This window comes from Rissa tridactyla, chromosome 1 (genome assembly GCF_028500815.1).
Source record: "Rissa tridactyla isolate bRisTri1 chromosome 1, bRisTri1.patW.cur.20221130, whole genome shotgun sequence".
Classification (NCBI taxonomy): domain Eukaryota; kingdom Metazoa; phylum Chordata; class Aves; order Charadriiformes; family Laridae; genus Rissa; species Rissa tridactyla.
In genome coordinates this window covers 2573156-2595913 of record NC_071466.1, presented here as the reverse complement: position 1 = coordinate 2595913, position 22758 = coordinate 2573156, and the positions used below count along the sequence as shown (strand labels likewise).

Below are 22758 nucleotides of genomic sequence, written 5' to 3'. Positions count from 1 at the left end.
TAAAGAGGTAGTGTTTTTAGGTGCAACAAGTGGTGTAAAATAGTAAAGCTGCACAAAGTCTCTCTTGAATTAGTCCTGACCAATTCATAGAACCTAGATGTGATGTAGAGATCATAATGTGTTAAATTTCATATCCTTGTAAAAATGGGGAAAACCCCCCAGAAATATTGAAGTTCAAAAGATAAAATTCATACAAATCAAGAAGCTAGTTTTGTAGCCATTTTTTTAAAAATTGCTAAAAGATCAAGATATTTTATTGTATAAACTTAGTATTGTTTCTAAGCAAGAAACATGTAGCTATCCATAAACTTTGACAATTTAAATATATAACTATTGTAGTGCCTGCTAAAGGTTTTAATGGAAAAAAGAAAATAAAATAGCATTTTTGTAAGCACACCAGAAGCAGATAGCTTCTCAAAGAGTCACTGGAAGCAGTTAATAGAGGAGCAAAATACAAAAGAAAGGGCCACTGAAAAAGAGAAAATTATTTTTAAAATATAATTAGTTGTTTGCTTCACTTTTCACTGTACAGAAATGTTGGAAGTTTGGGTTTTTTTCTCTACAGGGAAGAAGTCAGAGAAACTGCCTAAAATCAAAGTGCCATAAAAGAGGAATTTGATTAAATTAACAGTTGCGTGCTTCTGGGACCATGTGGTTTTAGCCCAGGAAGGAACTAAAAATTAAAATTATCAAAATGCTAAAACAATGGGTATCCTATTGCTTAGGATGCTTTTGGAAGCATAAGAATGGAAGATGAAAAACGCGGCTTTCTTTAAATAGATTTTAAAGATGATTCAAAGAATTATAGATCAGGAAGTCTGCCTTTACACTGCCTAAAATGATTCAAAATATAATACGTTCTCACAAAGGAAGAGTCAACATAGCTATTCTAAAGGGAAGGCTTTGTCAAAAGACTGTTCCAATTCCTTGGAAGAGTAATTGAATGTGTGCATAAGGAAAAATGCAATTGTATTTTTAAAAACTTTTCACAAAGTTCAGAAAAATGTGTCTGAAGAAAATTACACTAACTGTAGAAGACGAACAGAGATTTGTGATTGCTTAACAGGTGAGAAACCTGGAAAAGCAACAGAATTGGATGAGAGTGCAAAATTAGATGAATTAACCTAGACTATAGTTAACTGTGAAGTTGAAGAAGAAGCTACTGACTCAGCTGACCAGCCCATAGATGTGAAGTCATTGACTCTTAGTCTTCATAAAAATTAAAATTATAATTTAAATTTAAATTTAAATATTTGCATACGTTAAGATCAGTAATACATAGATTGTTTTACTCCCGTGTTTGAAGCATAGGGTAAATGATTTATCTATCTACCCATCTATCTATAAGCCTATCAATCCAGAACCATAGCTTTTTGAAGTATACGTTATCCTTGAAAGACTCCAAATAGTCACCATTGAGCATATGAGGAACTCTTCAATCTCAGATTGTCTTGTAAATAAAAGTAGTTTGTGATGAATTAGACTGTTTTTTCAGTACTTTAGGCCCTTTGGAAAATGAGATGTGGACTCTCACGTTACTTAGGTTCTTCAGTAAATTATTGGGTTTTATACACTGCAGTCAATTATTTTACTACTTGATAGTTCATTTACCTGAAGACGACATTCAATTGATAGATAAAAATGGCTTATAGACATTAAGGAACAAAACATGGGTGCCAGCAACATAAACGTCATCCTGTGAGTTTGTCATGTAGACCTCCTTGTAGTCAATGGAGAGGTAAATGCAGCATTATCAAATGATTCTTAATATAACATCAGTGAGTGGAACCTTGTTCAGAAAGTGTCCTTTCTCATCGATGCTCTAGATATTTGAGTGACACTGACGCTAGCTTGAGTTTTTCATAACTTCAAAATTTGTTTGAAAAATGTTAAAGTGTCAATTAATAAAGGGAAATTAGACCCAAAAAGATATTCTGGGGTCCTCAAAGAGGAATTAAAAATATGGAATTTCGAAACATTAGGGACAAGATTTCTGAAGGAAACAAAAATAGTTGGTTTAGAGTCTTGGTTTACACGCTGGCTTGATAGATCAACTAAGTTTATTTTGAAGTAATGCACCTTATAGTAATAGTGTTGCATGTATTGGTTTGAGACTCTTTTTATCCATGCATTTTTCTTTCAGTATCTAGATGTTATGCCATATTTGTACATATACTCCAGAATATTAAGGGAATTAATACTGTTTGCCAAGAACTGTCTTGGAAGGACTCCCCAAGTATGTGGACTGTTTTTATAAAGTTGTTTATCAATATTCCAGGGGCTGTTCATTTTTGGTTTTGGTTTTTTTTTTCATAGGGTTTTGGTCACCAACCTGTCACTAACAGCTAACTGTTGCATAAAGCTACAAAAGTGTAATCCTCTTTAGACTGGATAAAGTTTAAAGAAAACAGTAAAATGCTTATAGGGTGGATCTGACTTATGAGTGACGAGCTAATGAACTGGATAAAGAGACTAGCAAACCATGGCAGCTACAGTCATCCTTTCATTTGAAAGTAATGATTACTGAGAGGGATAAAGAATGATTTAAAGTAAAATTAGACAATAGAAATAAATTGATAAAAACAAGGAGATGGAAGTCAAAAGTAACTCAGGCAAATGTTTCTCAGAGTGAGAGCTATTTGACTGAAGAGCAGCTTTTCTACCTAAATGTTGGAATTTGTTTCAATAAATGGTGCAAAGCAAAAACAAAAACCTTGCAATACACATCATTACCTACTTTTCAGTATATGACTCCTCAACCATTCTTCGATTTGCTTTGACATCTCCTTTAGGAATGTAGACTGTAGTTCTAGGAAATAAAAAAGGTCGTTGTGGCTTCAGTTTCAGGCTGCTCCTTTCTTCTGGCCTTTATTATTCCAATCCTGTTTACCATCACACTTTAGAAGAATAAAACGTCAGAGATTTCTACCAAAAGGAGAAACAGGCCAGACTTGTTTGAATTATATAAATGTAATTTTCTACTTGACAAGATACAACATCTCTGTTTCCTTTGCAAGCTAATGTGCTTTCCATGTGATCCTGTTATGTAGACCAGATTGTTTACCTAAGATAGCAAGTGGTTCCAGGAGAAGTCATGCATTTTGTTACTGAGAGTTTACTTTCCTGGATGTTTTTATAAAAATAAAAAATCGTCCTCACAAGTTGAAGGAAGAAAAGTGCTCTTCTGCATCTCGATGTTTCCTTTAGCTTTAACCAACATATCCGTAGATGGCTCAGACACATGGCTGGTGCCTCCCCTGCTGTATCCTGGAGATCTTCCTCCAAAGCGTCATTCTGGGAAACATTTTTAATTTTGTCTTCTCTTCCTAAAACCAAGTGGAATCCTAAAGCAGCTATGAATAGCAGGCTGCCTTTTTGTGCACTAATACAGAGAAACTACTTTTTATCTTAGCCATTAGTTCGGTTTCATTCATAGGTACAGCGCCAAGACAACTATTGTGATTATCTGGTTAGACCTACTGTACAAGAGACTTTCGAGTTCCACCCTGTCAGTCCCTCATGGAGCTCAACAACCTCTAGCTGTATCAAAGCAAAGAGCAACTGGTCCAGGCCCTTGAGGTCACTTGGTGCAGGTATGGTGTGATGTTCTAGGGACTCCAAATAATGCCAATAGACTGTTTTTTCTCTTCGAAGATGACAAATATTAAGACAAAATATCCAAAATATATACAAACCTCTTATGTCTAGAGGGACTTTGTTTATGGGTAAAGTTCTTGTCAATATAAAGCCATGAAGGATTCATCTTGCTTCTGTACCTTTCTTTCTTGATTCACGTACCATCCCTGTCCTGTAAATACACAGCACATGGACATGCTTGTAATTCCTTTGTGAAAACACACTACAGTATTTCTGTTTGGGAAATCTTAGACATTGTTTTCAACTGAAATGAGATCTCGGGGTGGCCAGGTATGGTTTGGTTCAGAATGTTAGAGAAACAACACAGATTTTCATTATTCTTTTAATATTCAGTCAGTTCCAGTCAAATGGCTTTGCTTTTGTTGTGAAAGTTACGTTAGGCACTTAAAACAAGTCATTATTTTCCAAACGCTGAAGAAGGAGCTTAGTAACTTGAATTGTCAGTAACGTATGCTATAAACCTTGTCTTTTTTTGGCTGTGCTATGTGATCACATCTCTCTGCTTCCCATTCACCTGCAGTGAAAGCTTACAACTGGCCCATAATAAGACAGTGCCGGAACTCTGCCAAACTCTTTAAAGATGTTGTGTATTATGAGCATAACACAAATAGCTTCACAGGGAAGAAACAATTTCTCATTGTCTACTAATAAATTTGAATTAAGTTCTTTCAAAATAACTTTAATGGGAAGCAATCGGTTGTAAAGAGGATGCTGTAATGGGCGCTACACCTAAAAAAGATAGTCTGAGTTGGCAGATTGGCATTCTTTAATTGCTGCATGGATTGCCAGCGCTGGAATAAAAATATACTCCTGCAAAAATTCTAGTTTGCTTATATTGTTCTGTTTCTTTATGCAGTGCATGCAGTGCATATATCTTTATGCGATGTGACCCTGTAATAAAACTCCTGATTAATTTATTCCATGGATATCTCCTGCGTATTTAAGGTAAACTTTTACTGCTTGCTCTCCATTCAGGTTACTACCTGAATGGAGACCCAATGTAGCTGAATTTGTCTTTCAAAATCAAGAATCACCTACAGTAAATAACATGCTGTTTTATCCCTAATTTAACAGAGGCAAGTATGAATAGTTTAAGGTACTGAATATCTTCATGCAACTGAACTTGGAGATATGAATTTTAAGTAACTGTTAGCCATGAACATTTCTTCATATCCTCTTTTCTTACACGCAAAACAGTGCTGGAGTATTAGGCTGATACTGAGGTTCTGAAATGCAATTCCTAAAAAACGAGAAAGGCAGAATCTGGTCTTAAAAAAGCTCTTAAATTTGCCAAAGTGCAAGGATTAGACTCTGTAAACTAAAGGGTTATTGAAGGGGTTAAAGTTCTTGGACTCAGCAGTGCTTGTCACAAATACCTGGCCAAAGGTACTCAAGCAAATGATAGCGAGTGGAAGCTCAAGGTTATAGTTAAGTATTTTGGGAAAGACTTGAAGCTTGTCCTCAACAGCACGTGGAAAAGCGGCATCAGTAAGTATTTCCCACATACTGAAAATGACATTTGCAACAACCCTTGCTGCCCTTTCTACCCTCTGCAATTAATCTGTCTTTTTTAAACAGATCTTTTTGCAGTTCCAGCTAAGTTATTTTGCCTAATGGCTTTATATGAATCTAGCTTAAGGTGAACTAAAGCACTGAAGTGCACAGAATTCTCCAGAGGGGAGAACTCCACCAACTATTACACATCCCTACCTGAAAATAGCAGGTCCTGCAAGGGATGTCTCTGTATTGGCATGGAAATGCTCTTGTATTTCAGTCTTTCTGCTGCAATTTTATGATTTTTTGATTCACTTGGATGTGAAATTGGTAAACCTGCTGCTCTGTTCTCCACCAGCTTTGACATGATTGACTTTGACTTAATATTCCCAGCTGAGGGTTGTTTTCTTCTGTTGGTATAGTTCCCTTCCAAACCCTTGTCATTTTTCTTTTTCATTTCTAAATTCTTGTCCTTACGTTAACCCTAGGACATGCAGCTAACACTGAGAAGGGATGTGTATGCATTTGTAACTCCTTAAGCTTTTCTACCCTCTCATAAAAATCAAAAGAACGTGCCCTTGATCATGCAGGCAGAGACGTTGTGCAGGGAGCTGTGTCTCAGTGCAGCGCCGATATTTTTGTATAACGCTTCAAAGCTCGAGATTCATTGTTTCGTTTAAAGGATGTGGGGATTGTACAACATTTTTAACTAAACAAAATATTACTCTTAAATTGACAGATTTCCAAAGAAATTTTCCTAAGGGTGAAATTTTTAAATAACCACCGTTTTCGTCTTTTACTGTTTCATTTTTGGTGCCGTAGTCCTGTGTGCCTCTCTTGTCTTGCACCCCTGGAGGAAGGGAGGAGTAGGCAGGTCTGAAATAGAAGCTGAGCTGTTGTATTTCAGATGTGCCCCACTGTGTTCTTATTTCGTGAAACAAAGCAATTTTTTTTTTCATTTTAGATACAGGATAGTCAAGGAAATCTAGCGACTTGCTCAAGATTTCCTAGGTACCCTGTGATAGCAACGCGTTGAGCCAGATCACTTGGCTCCTAGCCTGATCTTGAACAACCATTCCTTGTAGTCTATGTCACCACTAAGACTATTATTTCTATGCAAACATAATTGCTTTTCACCAAACAAAAAAAAAAGTTGCAAAGAAAATGCATTTGACTTATTTCAGTAGCCTTGCTGTCATAATAATAATTGTTCTCATTGCGGTTATTTTTTTCCCTAGAAAAATATTTGTAGAGATTTTAGGACCACTAAATAAGCCGATCTACTCCATGTTTATTACTCTTCTTCCATTCTGTCTTTTTTACGGTTGCATAACATTGCATTCTTAGTTGGAGGGGAAAATCTGTTACTACATCTAAATCATCTTCGTCCATGCTTCTAGCTTCCCTTTCAGAACTCTATTAATAATTTTCGTTTCCCATATGCACTTTTTGTTTCCCATATGCACATTTTTGCCCGAAGCAAACTCTTCTTAGTGTTTATTTTTGGTGTATGTCCAACATTACTGTAATCCAGTTACAGTTATTTGTGCTGGTAGAATATCAGCTAAATCTATTTGCTCCATTTTGTCATGCCTGCTTAATATTTTAAAAAGAAAATTAGTGAGATTTTTCCACAACAGCATCGGGTCAAACGCAGTTCACACAGTGTACTGTACAACATTCGGGTTTGCTTTGTGCACCGGTTATTATCAAATTAGGGTGATAGTCGGGCATGTGGATTTGAGCCATGTGTTAATCCAAGTTCATCCAGAAGTGTGTGCCGTCCTGTCTAATACAATGGTTCAATTACAGCTGATGAAATCACATTATCTTTTGAATCCATTTTACCATGTTGTCTAGCAGTTAGTTGCACATACACATCCCATATTCAAGGGGCTTTGTCTCACATAGGCAGTGTCAAACCCTAAATTAAAATGTGGACAGTTAAATCATTTATTAATATAAATATTAATGAACAGGTTTTTTTAAGTATGAAGTAGCCTAGTAGTGTCAGGTAGGTTCAGGACAAGTTCAGGGGTGTCAAATTCTTCTGAATTTTTTTTTTTTTTCCACATTCTGATAAGAGGCCATTCCAAATATAGTGTTTTAACAGCGTATGAATAAACGTTATGGTCAAAAGGATGCCTTTGCAGTTCTGCATTGTTCTGGTTGGGGTGTAAAAAGGGGTGCTAAAAGGTCAGGACTCTTGCTGCTCGTACAGGAGTACGAGGGTTTGTGATAAACATTTTAGCGTCCTGGTGCAGGTGGCTTTACCCAGTGTTGTCAGTGTAGAGGTGTGTCTGGTGACTGAATGCGTACATTCTTTCCACTCCCCAACCATGTTGTTTGCCCTGATTTATTTTTTTTTTTTAATATCTTTTTTTTTTTGAGTGGCCTTTTTAAAATTTGTGTGTGACTTTTTTTTTTGACTTCTGCAATTATCCAGATTTCTGCTAATAGCTTTGAAAGAAGTATTTTAAGTGTTTCTTTTAGATTCTGACTGGCATTTGAGAAAGCTGCAATAGCATCGGAATATTCTGAAGTGAACTGGGTAGCTTGCTGCGTGAGAAAAAAGCTGATGGTCTCAAGCGGATGGACACTGCTAATACAGGTCTATGATGGTGAAAATGAAATCTGAATTTGGCTTTGTTATTTTTTTGTCTTTAAATATACATATATGTGGCATATAAATAAATGTATTATTGAATTATATATATTTCTTACATAGAGGTAGTCCTGCTGGAAACGATGCAGTAATGATTTGGATTATTCTCTGGTAGACGAGTTTTTAGGTGGTCAGGGTTGAGTTACCCTTGAGCACTAGAGGAAAGCAGCTTTCTGGAGAGCTTGTACGCCTTCACCCCTCATGCTCAAGTAAAATTTCAAGAACATGGATTCAATCTTACGTATCTTCACATTTACTTTACGTGTAGCAAGGATTGCCCTGTAGACTCCCTTAGCTCGGAGTTTTAAGTGCTGGCTTTCATATCTGCACCTGCAATTCAGAAGTGCATTAATATTTGTTTTTTAAACATGAAGTGACCTTAACTGTATGCAAAGCTACGAGAATTCGTGCCGTTGGGCACTTGTTATGTGAGAGGTCACAGCCAGGTATATCATTTTGGCTTTTCAGCCAAGTTCTGAATAAACCTCGCATTATAACACGATTGTAGTATAATTTGGGACTTGCACCTTGAACGTACAGTTAAAACTGGTGTTAGTTCCACACGCGACAATGTGAATTACAATGTTGTAAAAATATTTTCTCCGCTGTTAGAGCACTGCCATAATTTTTCATTAAGAATTACTGCCAGGTTGTATTGTTATCTATTTTAGCAATGCTTAAGCTTTGAAGAATTTTAGTTCAGCAATTTAGGAGGCGTTAAACAATTGAACCGTCTTATTGCACCAAAGCATTTGTAAAAAATCATTTATCTCATTTGAAGGTACATTTGGAGATAGTCATAGTTGTCTCCCTGAAATTTTTAAAAGCAAATTTGCTTTAGTCTTTAGAATGGTAAAACTATGCATATCACTTATGAATCCCGTTTTAATTTTTGTGTACTTAAATCCTAGTTGAACACCAGCAGACATAAAAGGATTCTGTCACACGCCCTGTAATTCTTTTTAGAAATAAATGCGTTGTTTTCTATGATTAAAAGTACCTGAGACAGGCTTAGTTTAAATAAAATCTCCAAAAATTTTAGCTTTATAGGAGTCCAAAATCCACTGTCCCTTAAGGGGCTAAAGACTTAGTCACCTGAGGCTGGAGTATATCCCTGAACCTCTCCACGTGCTGGAAACAGCCAGCCCAGATTTTGTACACTTTACACCCCTGTCACTTCTATGAGAAGAAAGAAAAGAAAACACTTGCAAATAAAGATTGCAGGGAAATTTAAGGAAAAGAGATTGTATTGTGTAGGAAAAAAACAGGAGAGGTTCTACAGAAAACTCTGTACAGAAGATTACAGACAAGAATCAAGGAATTTGTAAAGAGGAGAAAAAATTAGAAGAAAAATGATAAATCAGTCATAATCTTGAAAACTTTATGCACAAATAAATATATTCGCATTTCTCTATATAAGCTGCTGAAGATTCCTTAATTTGTTGCACAGCTCTCTTTCCATTATGTTTATGATGTCCATTAGCACATACCAGGGTTTACGCTGCAGTTTAGCATTTAGGGCAGATAACATTCTCCCTGAACTTGTCATTTGCCTCTTCTGATGCAATTCTGTTGACCAGGTCTTTTCAGGCATGCAGGGGGGAAAAAAAAAAACCCAAACCACTCCCGCGTCTGTTTTGATTGTTGGCAAAGGTGTGTCTTTTCCAGGAGCGTGTCTAGATGCTATTTCCACGAGAAAGCACTTTGCCTGTAAAGCTTGTACATACAAATCTGCTTCAGCGGGGTGCCTGCGAGTTGTGTCAGGGTCAGCTAGAAAAAGACTAAATCTTCCTGAAAATCGCAAGAGTGGGTTTTGGTTTCTTGTGTTGTGTTTGGTTTTGGTTTTTTTTTCCTGGTTTTTTGTTTTGCCTTTTTTTTTCCTCCCCCCCCCCCCCCTCTTCTCCCGTGGTCTGTCATCCAGAAAGGGATGCAGGCGCGTTTCCCAGCCACGCAGAGCATTGATTGCTTCTGCCTGCAGCGGGGATGCTGTCAAGTCGCTGCGCGAGTGGAGTCCGGTATTGACACAGAGCTGCCGGCCAGCAGCTCCTGCTGCGCCCCGCTCCCGCCATGCCCTGCCGCTAGCTGCTGCCAAGGGGGCTGGAGAGGCCCCGCCAAAGGACCCCACGGCTGGGAGGAGAAGCCCTTGCGTGCAATCTGGCCAAAGGGAGCCCTGGGTGCGCCATGCACGCACACCTTCCCAAGCAGCACAGCTGCGGCAGGGGGTCCGAGGGGTCGGATGCCGGCAGGAGCCTGCCTCCCGTAGCCAGGGATGCCCACTGCGCCTGTCGTTGGCACCAGCATCCTCCGGGGCTCCGGTATAGCTCCCAGGCGCTTCCCTCTTGGGGACCTGGGGATGCCAACCAGAGCAGGAGCAAGTTTGTCCCTCTGTGGGACACAGTGCGGAAGAGCCCCCATAAATCCCCAGCCAAGCCACAGGGCAGCCCGGGGGAGTGGTGGTCAGAGTGCGCCTGTGCCCACGGCTGGTCCCCCCCGGTGCAGGTGAGCCAATTCTTCACTCTCCAAGCGACTTAGAGGATGCTCCAGGGAAAGAAAGTGAGGTTTGGCGGTGTCGGCAACTTTTTGTGCTGTGTCTTGGTTTGTGTTTAGCGGTGCCTTCTGGAAAAATTCTGTGCAAGGGCGAGCTGTGGGTTGGTGATGTCTGTTGTTTGAAAATTGATTCTCTGTGGCCTGCGGAAATTGTGGGGTCCTCTTGGAAGCATTTTCTTGTTAAAATGTTTTGGTTTCTACCTCCAGGTTCTATAAACTTTGTATTGCGTTGTCTTCTGCAAAGAAAGGATGTGTTTATCCCCCTTCCCCCCCCCATAATGAATTTTTCCTGCTTCTGTAAACAGTTTGTTTTCAAATGTTGCGTGAAGTTAATAAGGATATTTTAAATACAGAACATAATGGGGGGTGTCTTTGATTTATTAATAAGAGAAAGTATGACCTGTTTTTCCTCTTTTGAACTTCAAATGTAATAGAAATCTTTAATAAATGTGAAATAGCTCTTCAGCTTTCACAAACCTCTAGGCTGTTATTTAATGGCAAGGCAGTGTATTTTCAAATATGAACCACCCAGGGTCTCGGATGGGCACAGATACCCGTACTGAAAATAATTACACAGGAGATAACCCAGCACTGTGAAACAGAAATCACAGTGACACTCATATGATGCTTACCATTAAAAAGCATTAACGCTTTCTCCACTGATGCATGTTTTCATTTCTGCCTTAGAAGACTTTAAGCTCATTCAAAAGCTTTGCATTTTGTCAACATCAAATCACTTTCTCATAATTTCACACTAAAAAAAAAAAAAAAGCAGAATTTGATGTTGAAATAGGATTTTGAGATATATGTTTACTTACTGAAATAGTGTACACCAGTGTTTAACTTGCCTTAGCCCACATTGAACATGTGCACCCTCTCTAGAGATTAAATCAATTCTTTGATGGAAATGGTTTTAATATATTTTCACTGAACAGAAAAGCAATAAGGCAAAGGTTTGTCAGAGAGTGTAGCTGTACTTTATCTTGTCTTATGGTCTAAAAAAGTGATGCTCTGTTGACTGAAAGTGATTGCTGTATAGAAAAAAAGCTTCCTTTTTTTGCCCCAAATCTATTACCAAGTGGAAAAAGGAAGCTTTCTGATATATTTTGGAGTGACGAAAATGTTGCATGTGACTACAGTGTGTTATACATTTTCTGTCATAATCCAAGCACATACAACTATTTATGCCAGAGTAAAGCCAATGCTAAAATAATATGTAAAACATAGAACTCGACTTTGTTCTAATTATAATTGTAAAAAACTCATAACATTTTCTTAGGCTATGAAGATTTTTGTTTTGGAAAAAGCTTGAAGGAAAAAAGAAAAGGAAAAGGAAAGAGTTCCTTGGTTTTCAAAGGTATAGAATTTATAAAGAGAAAATGAAGGAGCAGTTAAAAAAATTTAAAAAAAAATTAAAAAATTAAAGGCCATTTCTAAGACTACATCAGTATCTAAGTTATAGATGCATTATAAAGTTATTTCAGTATTTTAAATGCCCTTGTAATCACATCCACTTGTATTTGGATAATGTGAAGTTGTTCAGGTGTGTGTACTTTCTCATGTTTAATTTTGAAGTCTGTGGTGTAAACTTTCTTTACGGTGTGTTCTCAATGCCAACCACCTTACTCTGTTTAGGAAAGTCCCTTTCTTGCCTTCTGCCTATAATTAATCAACCTACCGTCAATCAAACTGATGGTTTGTACCTAGGGATGGACTTAGCTACTTACGTTGGCAAATACTTGGTCATTTTTATGTTATAGAGTTGTGAGATAGTTCGTTTCTAATAAAAATCTCACTTTTTTTCTCTGTGCAAAGTAAGCATTGTGCAAGCTATGGGAAAAAAGGAAAGAGTGTGTGATATATGTGTGTGTGTGTGTGTTTATATATAGTCGTAGGTACATACACTTAGACAATCATTTTATCAAATATATTCAATAGATGCGATATGGGGAAATATAATGGAACTGCCTTTAGTAATTGCCCTTACTTTGGGGCTGCAGGTTGAAGTCAGTGATGTTTTTTGAGGACTATGTTGGTTGGGAAAACTGTCTTTCTTGCCAAAATAAGGAGCAGTAGTGAAATAGTTATATTCGCTAGCCTAAAAAAACACGGTAAATTTATTTGAAATTTCCACCTTATGTGTAAATGAAATAATAAGTAAGCTAGTGACAGCCTCAAAGGTGGAGGGGTATTTTTTTTTTTTAATTCTGAGCAGCTTTTTCTTCTGCTTGACATTTGTGGGTGAGGCTACCTTCTTCAAGCACAAGAAAGACAAAACACCTTGGAAAAACTGTTTCTTGATTAGTACTATACTATAGTACCAAATTTAATTCACAGGTCCTTAATTCCTAGAGTGTGTACTAGAGAGCTGTTACTAATGTACACTTTGTCATCTTGATCCTGATAAAAACGTTGATATTTATTGTTGAGGACATGGCTCCGTTTTCTTGACCAGTTCCTTCTTCTTTAGTACGTCAGAGCAAAGAAGGGCACTCTGGTATTAGCAATTTTTTAACTGTCTTAGAAATTCTGCGTTGCTAGCTTGCATGTTTGCGTTTGCTAACAGTTTTATGTTCAGTTATGGGTAGAAAAATGCTCTCTATATAGCCACGCAGGACTTCATTTGGAATTAAAAAAAAAATAAAGAAATCTTAATTTTGAAAGTGAGTTGAAATCAAGTGTAGATGGAAATTTGATTCCAAGACCTAATTTGTTTTTTACTTCCAGTCCTTTTTTTGACTAACTTATTTACAGTCTGTTTCCTTAACTAAAAGGAAAAAAAAAAAAAAAAAAGAAAAAAAAAGATAAAGAAGAAAAGTAATTTAATAGGCAAGTTTTATATGGCCCCATTGGCTGGAAATATTTCTTGTTTCTTTGCAGTGCACCATCTATCTCTATCAGTGTTAGTATCGTGGAGTCTCATAACTTGTGTGGTTCACTCGGTGATTTCCTATCTAAGGTCAGTGTTATGCTCACTGGGGGAGATCTGAGTGAAATTTGGGGGGTGGGGGGCAGTGCAGAGACAAGGAGGTGACCTGACGTTTTCCACGGGTCATTCTAATTTTGGATGTAGTTTGTAACGTTGGATCTGCTTTCCTTGTTGGCACATATACGCCGCTGGAACATATCATCTACTGATTAATCAGATTAGAAATGTATGATAACACGGGCAGCCGCAGGTGTGCAATGACCGGCTGTTCTTTGTGCAGAAGGGAGGGATAGGAGTCTGTATTACCCTGATTACAGGCTGAAGAGGAAACAGCAGAGATTGAGCTGCGGTTTTAAGAAGCCCAAGGTATAAATTTTACTTCATGCAGTCCACATTAAAGAGGGCCTCCTCTAAACACCTTTCCGATATGTGTAACTGCATGTTTTCAGATCCTAGAGCTCAATATTGTTCTGTTAAAGGGGAAGGAAGAGATAGAAGTGGATTCCCATCTTTGGCTGTTTCCCAGTTCAGAAGACAATAGTGGACTCCACTTTAATTCAGCTAACTCTATTTGCTGTTAAGTTTTTGGCCCTTCCATTTTGAAATGTTCTCAAGGAAAAATATCTCGTATCAGGTGGTATCCTGGATGTGTTAAGGGCAGAAATGCATACATGTGTTTTATTTTGAAAACTTACATAGAAGTGTAAATTTACGCATATTTTTAAATAGTTTACTGTCAATGTCAGCTTTGATGACTTTTTGGGTTGATTGATATTTTTCCAGATATATCAGAACAAAGGGTTTTTTTGTCTTTTAAAAGACATACCGTCACTGAGCTGTTTTGTTACCTGGTAGAGAGGCTTGTGAGCTAAACCCTAGTTTATAGGTGTGGCTTGACTTAAAAAAGGCAGTGAGTAGCCAAATTCTGAAGTATCAGCTGAGAACGGTCTTCTGTCTTTGAAGGCCTTTGGTGCCAGTGCTGAAATTTCAGTATATCATTTGAGAGCTCTCTGCATGGTGACGTGAGGTGAGAGCTGGCTTCGAGGCATTCTTCTACAGTACTAGAGCAGAAGATCTATTCCAAGAGACACTGGCTCTCCTGACAGTATAAAGAAATGATTTGTCATGGGTTGTGTTTTTGAAAGCTTAGATTACTCCTTTCAGGTTCACAGATTCCCACATGCAACTGGCCATTCTTCTGTCAAGTCTCTCCTGGCAATGGAGGTACGTAGAGCTATTTTAGTTAGCTAAGGTAGATCTTTTCACTCTAATTTAGTGTGTTCAAGTGACAGTAAAATAGCAACTAAAGGAGAGCCAAATAATGCTCTTTGTTTGACTTCTAAACTTCTTTTGTCCATAATCTTGAAGGCTATTGAGAGCTAGATGCCATAGGATGAGAGTTAAAGATTCGATTTAACTCTGACACTGCTAAGAAAGATAAAACAGAGAGGAGTAGCCAGGCAATTTGTAACGGAGAAAGAAGTTCATCCCATTCTCAGCCTGGTACGCTCTTATCAGTGGATTTAGGCGACAACTCCTAAGTTTTAGGGAGATGTGTCTTAATTCAGTATCTTGCCTTCAATGGATCATTTTGCTGCATTTACAGAAACAAACTCATTTGTACGTCTTTAAGTGACAGCTGCACAGATTGCTGACAATGTTTCGAAGCGGAAATACAAAAGCTGTTGGTGTGTTCTTTTGCAAGATGAGTAATACTGGTCTAACAATTCCTGTATCCAGTCGCGCTGACGGACAGGGAGCTTTGAGAGGTCCACAGCATTCTGAGTGGCATTCATATCTGACGCTCTCCCCGGACAGCTGCTTTAGAAAACATTATGCTTTTACATTCGTGTTTAACCTATTTCTTCTACCAAAGCCAGGAAAGCATGTTAATACTGAATTCATACCATTTACATTACGTTAGGCATAAAAAGGAGGTCAAAGATTAGCCTTTGAGTCCCCTGTGTTGAGGTCAGCAATCTCATTAGCGATGTAAGAAAGGTTCCTGGTCAGAAGTAACAGGAAATATTGCATGATATTTGTTTGGAAATACGGCTTCCTTAGTGTAATAGCTGTTTGTGTGATTCCGATTTGAAAGACGGACGTGGTATGTCATGAAAAGGACAGAAACTAAACATGCTGAGACACACTTGGACTTTCTGCATAACATTCAGGTTTAATAAAAAAGGAAAAAGAAAAAGAAAACCCCAGCACTAGGCATGAGGCTTTGTGCTCTGCAGACTTGGGAACTTGGGGATGGGACATTCATTCCAGATTTTCCACCGAATCTCAAGGGGTCATTCAGCCACCTCTGCCTGGATTGATAATGTAGCATTGCTTACAAAGGCCATCATGAGTAAAAGAATAGTGGAAATTCTTTTTTGTTGTTGTTGTTGTATAATATTCTGTCTCTTTCTCTTAATGTATCAGGTCTTTCATCAGTGTTAATATTTTTAATGATACATAATTTTTAGTGGTAGAAAAGACATTTAAGAAATAGGCATGATTACAACAATCATGAAAGTATTTGTGTGCAAGATGTTCTATATAGTTTCATTTAAATACTGAAAAGGATAACTATATGCTATGTACTGTACTAACCAATGCTTCTAATGATTTATGGTTTATCTACACACATTTTAGCTCCTGCTGATTGTTCAGTCATAAATATGTTAATGCTTAATTTGCATGATTTGTTGCACCATATTTTGATTTGCATTTAATTAATCCCATGTTTCAAAGTTTCTCCTCCTAGATGCCTCAAGAAGCCAAGAACATTTTCTCCCCTTGACATATAATTTGGCTTCTGGGATTTTCAGGGGTGATGAAAGGGGGCATGGGAAGGGAATTGTAGAATTTGGAAGGGGATTGTTTGTAGCATTGGTAATTGGCCAAAACTGCACAAGTGCTCTGATAGTCCTCCTGCTATTGATAAATTTCTCTACTGCTTGGCACGTGTATTCACCCATGGATAAACTGTTCATCATATTTGAGAACAGAAGGGCGTTTCCCTAGGACCAGACTGGTAGAGCCCAAAAGGATTCAGAAAGTTTTTTTTTTCACTTTTGCTATAGTCTGCCATGTAATCCACTCCTCGGAACATCCAGGAACTCAGAACACAGGAAAGTCTTTGGTCTGTCCTGTATTACTCTGATGGATCATGACACAATAAGATTTTGGCAGGCTGAGAGAGTTGGGGTTGTTCAGCCTGGAGAAGAGAAGACTCTGGGGAGACCTTATAGCCCCTTCCAGTACCTGAAGGAGGCCTGCAAGAAAGTTGGAGAGGGACTTTTTAGAAGGGCATGTAGTGATAGGACAAGGAGTAATGGCTTCAAACTGGAAGAGGGTAGATTTAGATTGGATATTAGGAAGAAATTTTTTACTCTGAAGGTGGTGAGCCCCTGGGCCAGGTTGCCCAGAGAAGCTGTGGCTGCCCCAGCCCTGGAGGGGTTCAAGGCCAGGCTGGACGGGGCTTGGAGCAGCCTGGGCTGGTGGGAGGTGTCCCTGCCCAGGGCAGGGGGGGTGGAACTGGATGATCTTTAAGGTCCCTTCCAACCCGAACCATTCTATGATTTTAGTCTTCCCTTCTCTTACATTGGCTCATGAGTTTATAGGTTGCTGGAACTGTTTTGCGGCCTGTCAGCAGGACTGATAGACTGCATGCTCTCTGGACAGAAGGAAAAAAAAAAAAAAAGATTGCCTTATGGTTTGCTTAAGATGATAGGAATAAGACTTGATAACCCTGGTTGTGCTTTCTGTCTGATGTTACACTACATTTAAATTAGGTGTTCAAAGATGCAAAACCTTTGCAGCAACTCAACAAGATGGTTTTGGTCTACTCAAAACAAAACAAGTGAAGGATGATGCGTGACAGTTTATAGCTGGATGCTGAACAATGGCAAAGATTGAGACAGAATTTACCTCAGATATTTTGGCATGACTTGAAGACACAACCTGAAAATTTATTTCTGTTTTGGAAATGGCTGTCTCTACTGTTCTGAGGTATTTGAATCAAGTGTGAAAATGTCAGAGTTCCCCACAAAAAAACAAAAAACAAACAAAAAAAAAAACAAAAAACAAACTAAAGGGAGTTTCTGGTTGCAGTATTGACAGGATTTACAGAGTTTGCCAATTTAGCTCTCTGTCTGCATGTGGCTTTTGGATGAAGAATAAGAAAAATAAAGCCAAAAAAGCCAAAAAAGAATTATGGATTAAATTTGCTTTTAAGATCTGTGTTTGCTTTGAAATAAGCCATAGATTGTTACAATAGAGTTTATAAATTAAATAACCTATATTCTTTTACCTTTTTGTATAAGTATTTTTTTTTTCATAAATTGCTGCAGTTAATCAGATGAATCAGCTCAATGGTCACCTAATTTCAAAAACTCCCATTGTTTTGAGAGTTAGAAATACAGGGATCAAAAAGGACTTCTTTATGTATTCAAAATACATGTTCTGTGATATCTAAAATGAACATCAGAAAAATAAACAAAATAATCCTTTTTGTAAATTCCAGTTCTGGTATAATCTTTCTTTTAAGTCACAGGAGCCAGCTCTGAATGCAGTACGAAATCCAATTTAGCAAAATAACATCTGGTTTTGTTTTAGATATATTGTACTTTTAATATGGAGTTCTACCTTTCTGATTAAGTATTTGCACAAGGAGAAGCAGGTCACTTCAGCGGCTGAAATTGCTCGTGTAATTGGTCAAACAGAACATCAGGCAAATGATTTTCATTATGCATTTCAAATGAGAGCAGAATGGAGCAGTGCCGTAGGCTTCCGGTAACTGTCACAGCAGAGCAGCTACGCTGCACTCAGATAGGAAAACAGTTAAACAGAGGCCTTTAAGACTCCTTGTTTATGTTTGTTTTTCTTTTAAATTCTAATAATCACTTCCTCCATACCGAACTGGTATTTGTTGCATTCGTGATCACAGGAGCTTTTGCTATTTATCCGTGTGCTGGTTTTTATGTTGCAGTCATCGTTCACCCGATAGATGAGCACATTCAATATTTGTTGAAAATGTGAGTAAGGTCTAAGCTCTGGTCTTACTTTTCTTCATTCTGTAGGGTCTGTTTTGTGAAAGATGTGATTTTGACAGCTTTGGGAAGGAGAAATGCAGCTGTGCTCCGCTTAGGAGTGGCTGCCGGAGGAGCGGGGTCCCAGCCCTACACTTCGCTTCCTTCCTGGCACTGCTTTATACGATTGCGTGCTGAGCTCAGGGGGCGGATGAGCCAGAAAGTTAAACCAGGAGAAAACCAAAGGTGTTTGAGAGACCTATTTCGTGGCCCAGCTTGGTGTCCACTGGCACAGCTTCCAGCGCCAGCACAAGGCTGAGAGCAGAAGCCTGTGACAAGGGACGTGTCCCAGAAGATAGCGCGCAGCTGCCTCTTTCAAGGGTAGTCACACTTAATGTGCCGTCTGATGTGTGCGTTTGGGTTTTGACAACACAACAGCGCTTGGGGGCCTCCCTGTGCTAAGTGCAGAAACTTGTATCAAGCGCTTTGCTACCTCCAAGAACTCAGAAAAAAATAATGTTTCGTTTCAGAAAGGGAGAGTTTCGGGGACACCTTGTTCTCTTTCCCTTTCTGTTCAGCAGACACATCTGTGTTCCCTCAAAATCTGTCCATCTTGCAGTACAGGAGTCACTTGCCACAGGTCAGTTGTGGCAACTGAATTTAGCTGTGTGAGCCTGCAGTCAGGCAGCCAGACTCGAACAGGCAAACGGCATTTTGCAAGAAGAACCAACAATTCTTACCTATGTATTTAATAAGAATGCAGTAAAAAAATCAGAGCCCCGGTCTCTCATTCTCTCTGAGGCTGATGCTGTCACGTTTCCTACCATGTTTTGAACAGTCTTTGGTCTTTGTACGCCACCGACTTGCTCGAGCATAGGTTTAGAGGCAGGTGCTTTCAGCCCGTAGAAAAGACACTCCTCTGTTGTTTTATTTTCCAACAGGTCACTTCTCAAACACAACTTTTTTATGTGAAGTTAGTAAGACATAGTTTAAAAAACGAAAGAAAAAAAACCCTACCCAACCAACCACAGTTATTAAAACTTACACTATGTAGTACTGGAATATACGTCTTCCATGAATACGGCTCTGTCTCTGTACGGCAGCTTTCTTAGCTAGCTGGTATTCCTGCCCTATCAGCAAAATATCTCACTCCTTTGACATAAATTCCCTTCCATTTTTTAATTGTGTGTATAAAAATGAAAAAAGAGTAACATTGAGTATGCACATTTATAGTTTACAAGACCTTTATACATGCATGTTTTAATACATGTAATGTTTTAATAGATTTATAGGTATATTATAATGTTGTATGCAGCTACGTGCAAACCAAAGGAGGACATATAATCAGGTCACATCTTCTAATGATGGGTAAAGTAAGGAATTTTCTTAAATTGATAGGATATGGAGTTATTTAAAAATAAAAGATCTAAACAGTTTGATCATCATCAGTTTTCTTCATTAGACTTGTATCTCTGACTTACCAGAATTTAGCACAGCTCCTGGTTTCAGACTTGGAGGGATTACGGTACGTTACTCTGCACTTCTTCCTAACAAGCAGAAAAAACATGTTTGTGGAAGTAAAACCAAACTGTTTAACCTAAGAACCCTTAAAACATGTGAATGAAATCCAGGTTCCACTGCAGCTTATTAATAATTTTCTGGCTATTCATCCTGCTAACGTGTTTGCATTTGTATATGAAATACATGAAAATTTTTGCAATAATGATATTCATTCAGTTATTGACAACTGTTTATCCTCAGTGCCCATTGATTTAATTTTTCAGGAACTGCTTTTTAGCATTGCATATGCAGAGCACAATAACAGTATCAGGGGATTGATCACGGGTAGAGCTCGTCTGCAGGGGAATAACCAGTAACGACTGGCTAGAGACGTAGTCACGCAAAATTTGGGGAGGAGGTTAGAATGTCATGGGGGAAGATGGTGCCACATCTTCATACTTCCAAGGAGAAGTCTAATTTTTGGAAACACTTACTTAGCTCGGCATCCACTGCCACTAGGTGGATGTGGGTGCCCATTAATCATTGGGCATTTCTGAAAATCCTGGCCTATAAGATTTTCAAAAACTCTGAAAACACTTAGAGTTATTACTATTATCATAACTTTTAAAGTCAATTTTATTTAAATTTTTAATGATTTTATAGAAATCAAGTCCTACAAAATATAAGAGTTTGTTGCAGTTCAATTTGTCTATAATATACTTTTTCTGCAATGTACCACACGTAGGTGTAACATAAGTAATAAGTAGAGTCATGATATACTGCAGTTGCCTCTGGGGCAGTTATTAGCTTGCTCAGCAGTTGCAAGTATGAAAGCGGTAGCAATCTGATCATTTCTGCAGGCATAAATCTGTAAAAAAAGCTGCCTTTTGTAATTCTTTTTTTCTTTGAGTTGTCATGGCAGTATTCTCAGTGGATCTTCTGTTTTTACTGAGATGCATTTAAGTCTATGCAGTCAGCACAAACTTGGAACTGATACATTAGTCTTTAAGTAATTTGTGCTGAAAATTGAGGTTATCACTCCAGTTGTTTTGGTTTTAAGCATTGGTTGCTGCCTATCAGCTAAACTAGTCCATGTATCAAAAGTAAAACATTACGTTAATCATACGGAGAATACAGAAAGGAATGAATCAGCTCTTTGTAGTGGATGAAAATGCAGAATTGTGGAAATATTCTGCTGAATAGTCAAAAACTGAAGAGCTCTTCAGATTCATAATTCTTGGGTCACTGTATCTTCTGATGGTAGCCCTTGTCATTTCTAACCAAAAGGTTGCCTTTTGCTCACTTTATGTAATGCCCTTTCAAAACACGTTTTTGGTAATGGGGAAGTTAAGGACCTGTTTTCCTTATCACCTTTGCCCCTTTCTGTCTTCTTTTTGAAGAGCCCCATTAATTATACACACTTTTTTTTTCATACCTCATCTGTATTTTCACTTTTATTTGAATGGCTGCCAAAACAGTAGTGGAATTACTGGGTTTACATGTATGCACTTCATCTTATTTCCAGATGGAAGTCTTTTTTCTTGTGGTTCCCTTGCCAGGATTTGTCCTCAGGTGATAATAACTTTAATGTACTTTCTGCCAGTTTCTATTTCATCATGTTACCTCTTGCACTTGAGGGTTCAGAAAATCTGACAAAACAGAAAAATGCAAAAGGGAACAGAATTGCCACATCAGAAACCTTTGGTGGCAGGGGGATGAGGGGTAAAGGAGCTTGGTTTTGTTTCTACTACTACTAATAGCAATAATAAAACTGCAAAGACAAAGGAAATTCTTTTGGCAATCTGAAGTATTCATTGGTGTTCAACAAATAACCAGGGGCAGGAAAGGTGATCAAAGCAAAATTGATCCTGTTTGTGTTTTCTCCAGACGTCATTGCTGCCTGATGTCTTGACATTTCTTAAAGCACTTCAGAAGGAACAGCTATATGATTCTTTTGTTCTCCGATACATTTGTGAGTTAGGTCAATGTTCGTTCGAGGGCAGACTGTAAAGGCTGAGCCAGGGAGGTTAACATTTTGTGGATTGCACATCAAACAGAGGGGGAGCTTTGCATTTTCAACCCCTTTGTCATATCTTAGTCCTGGAGGCAACAGCTAGACTGGACCAACTTGCACTATTTGTTGAAGTACTCTAATTTTTAGCTGATTTATGTTGGGTTTTGGCTAATCCATCTGCGTGGAAGGGTATCTGGAATTTGTTCTCCATCAGACCTTCAAGGGCCTCTGCTGCTTGTGGCCACCATGGAGGTGTGGCAGCAAGCCCAGTCTCTTTGTTGGGAATCTCAGTGACTTCCTGGATCCCTGAGCCTGTGTATGTTGATAGGATTTCCATCTTTTCAAGGCTAGTGGTTCATCATGTTACTGAAGAAAGCTTTGCAGTGGGTAGTGAGGTCTTTGTCAAAGTGAGTCAGTTTGCATCAGCTCGTTCAATCTATGAGGACCTTCAGCTAAAGGAAGGGCTGTGCTCTTGGGGTGATGGACATACTGGCTTGGAGGTACAAAGCAATTACTCAGTCAGCGTTATTTCTCCAGCCTTTCTGTCAATACAGGATGGTTGCTTCAGCAGTTTGAGCTGACCTCATTGCTGGGATGATGTGCAGAGATGGACAACACAGTTTAACTCGTTCTTGTACTACTAAATTGGTAGAGTTGGAATAAGAGGAGAAAATACTGAAAATGTAAGAACAAAACAGAAACGACAAAAAGTCATTAAAGATAGCTGAAACTTCTTAAACAATATTTTTCTTCAGGGACATCTGAAAAACTGAAATTCAATAATAAGCCATGACAGTAGAGAGGAAAATGAAAACTTTGTGGACCATAGTCCACAGCGCAGTGCTTAACACTGCTCCCCAAGCACACTGAAATAGCCTGTGTTAGTGGGACTTGGCAAGTCAAGCCAAAAGTTAAGTACCCTGCTGAACCG

General features: G+C 38.4%; 1 protein-coding gene across 21 annotated transcripts in view; it reads left to right on the top strand.

Annotated features, from left to right (window-relative positions):
• Positions 1–22758, top strand: part of DLG2 (discs large MAGUK scaffold protein 2) — a 1057033-nt gene that overhangs the window by 587084 nt on the left and 447191 nt on the right. For 5 of the 21 annotated variants that reach the window (XM_054188286.1, XM_054188285.1, XM_054188282.1 and 2 more), the window contains exon 1: positions 9998–10315. The exons of the other annotated variants lie outside the window; for them this stretch is intronic. In XM_054188286.1, coding sequence (XP_054044261.1) covers positions 9998–10315 — 318 coding nt within the window. Of the gene's footprint in view, positions 1–9997; positions 10316–22758 lie in introns of those variants that run through there. 21 annotated transcript variants of the gene reach the window in all.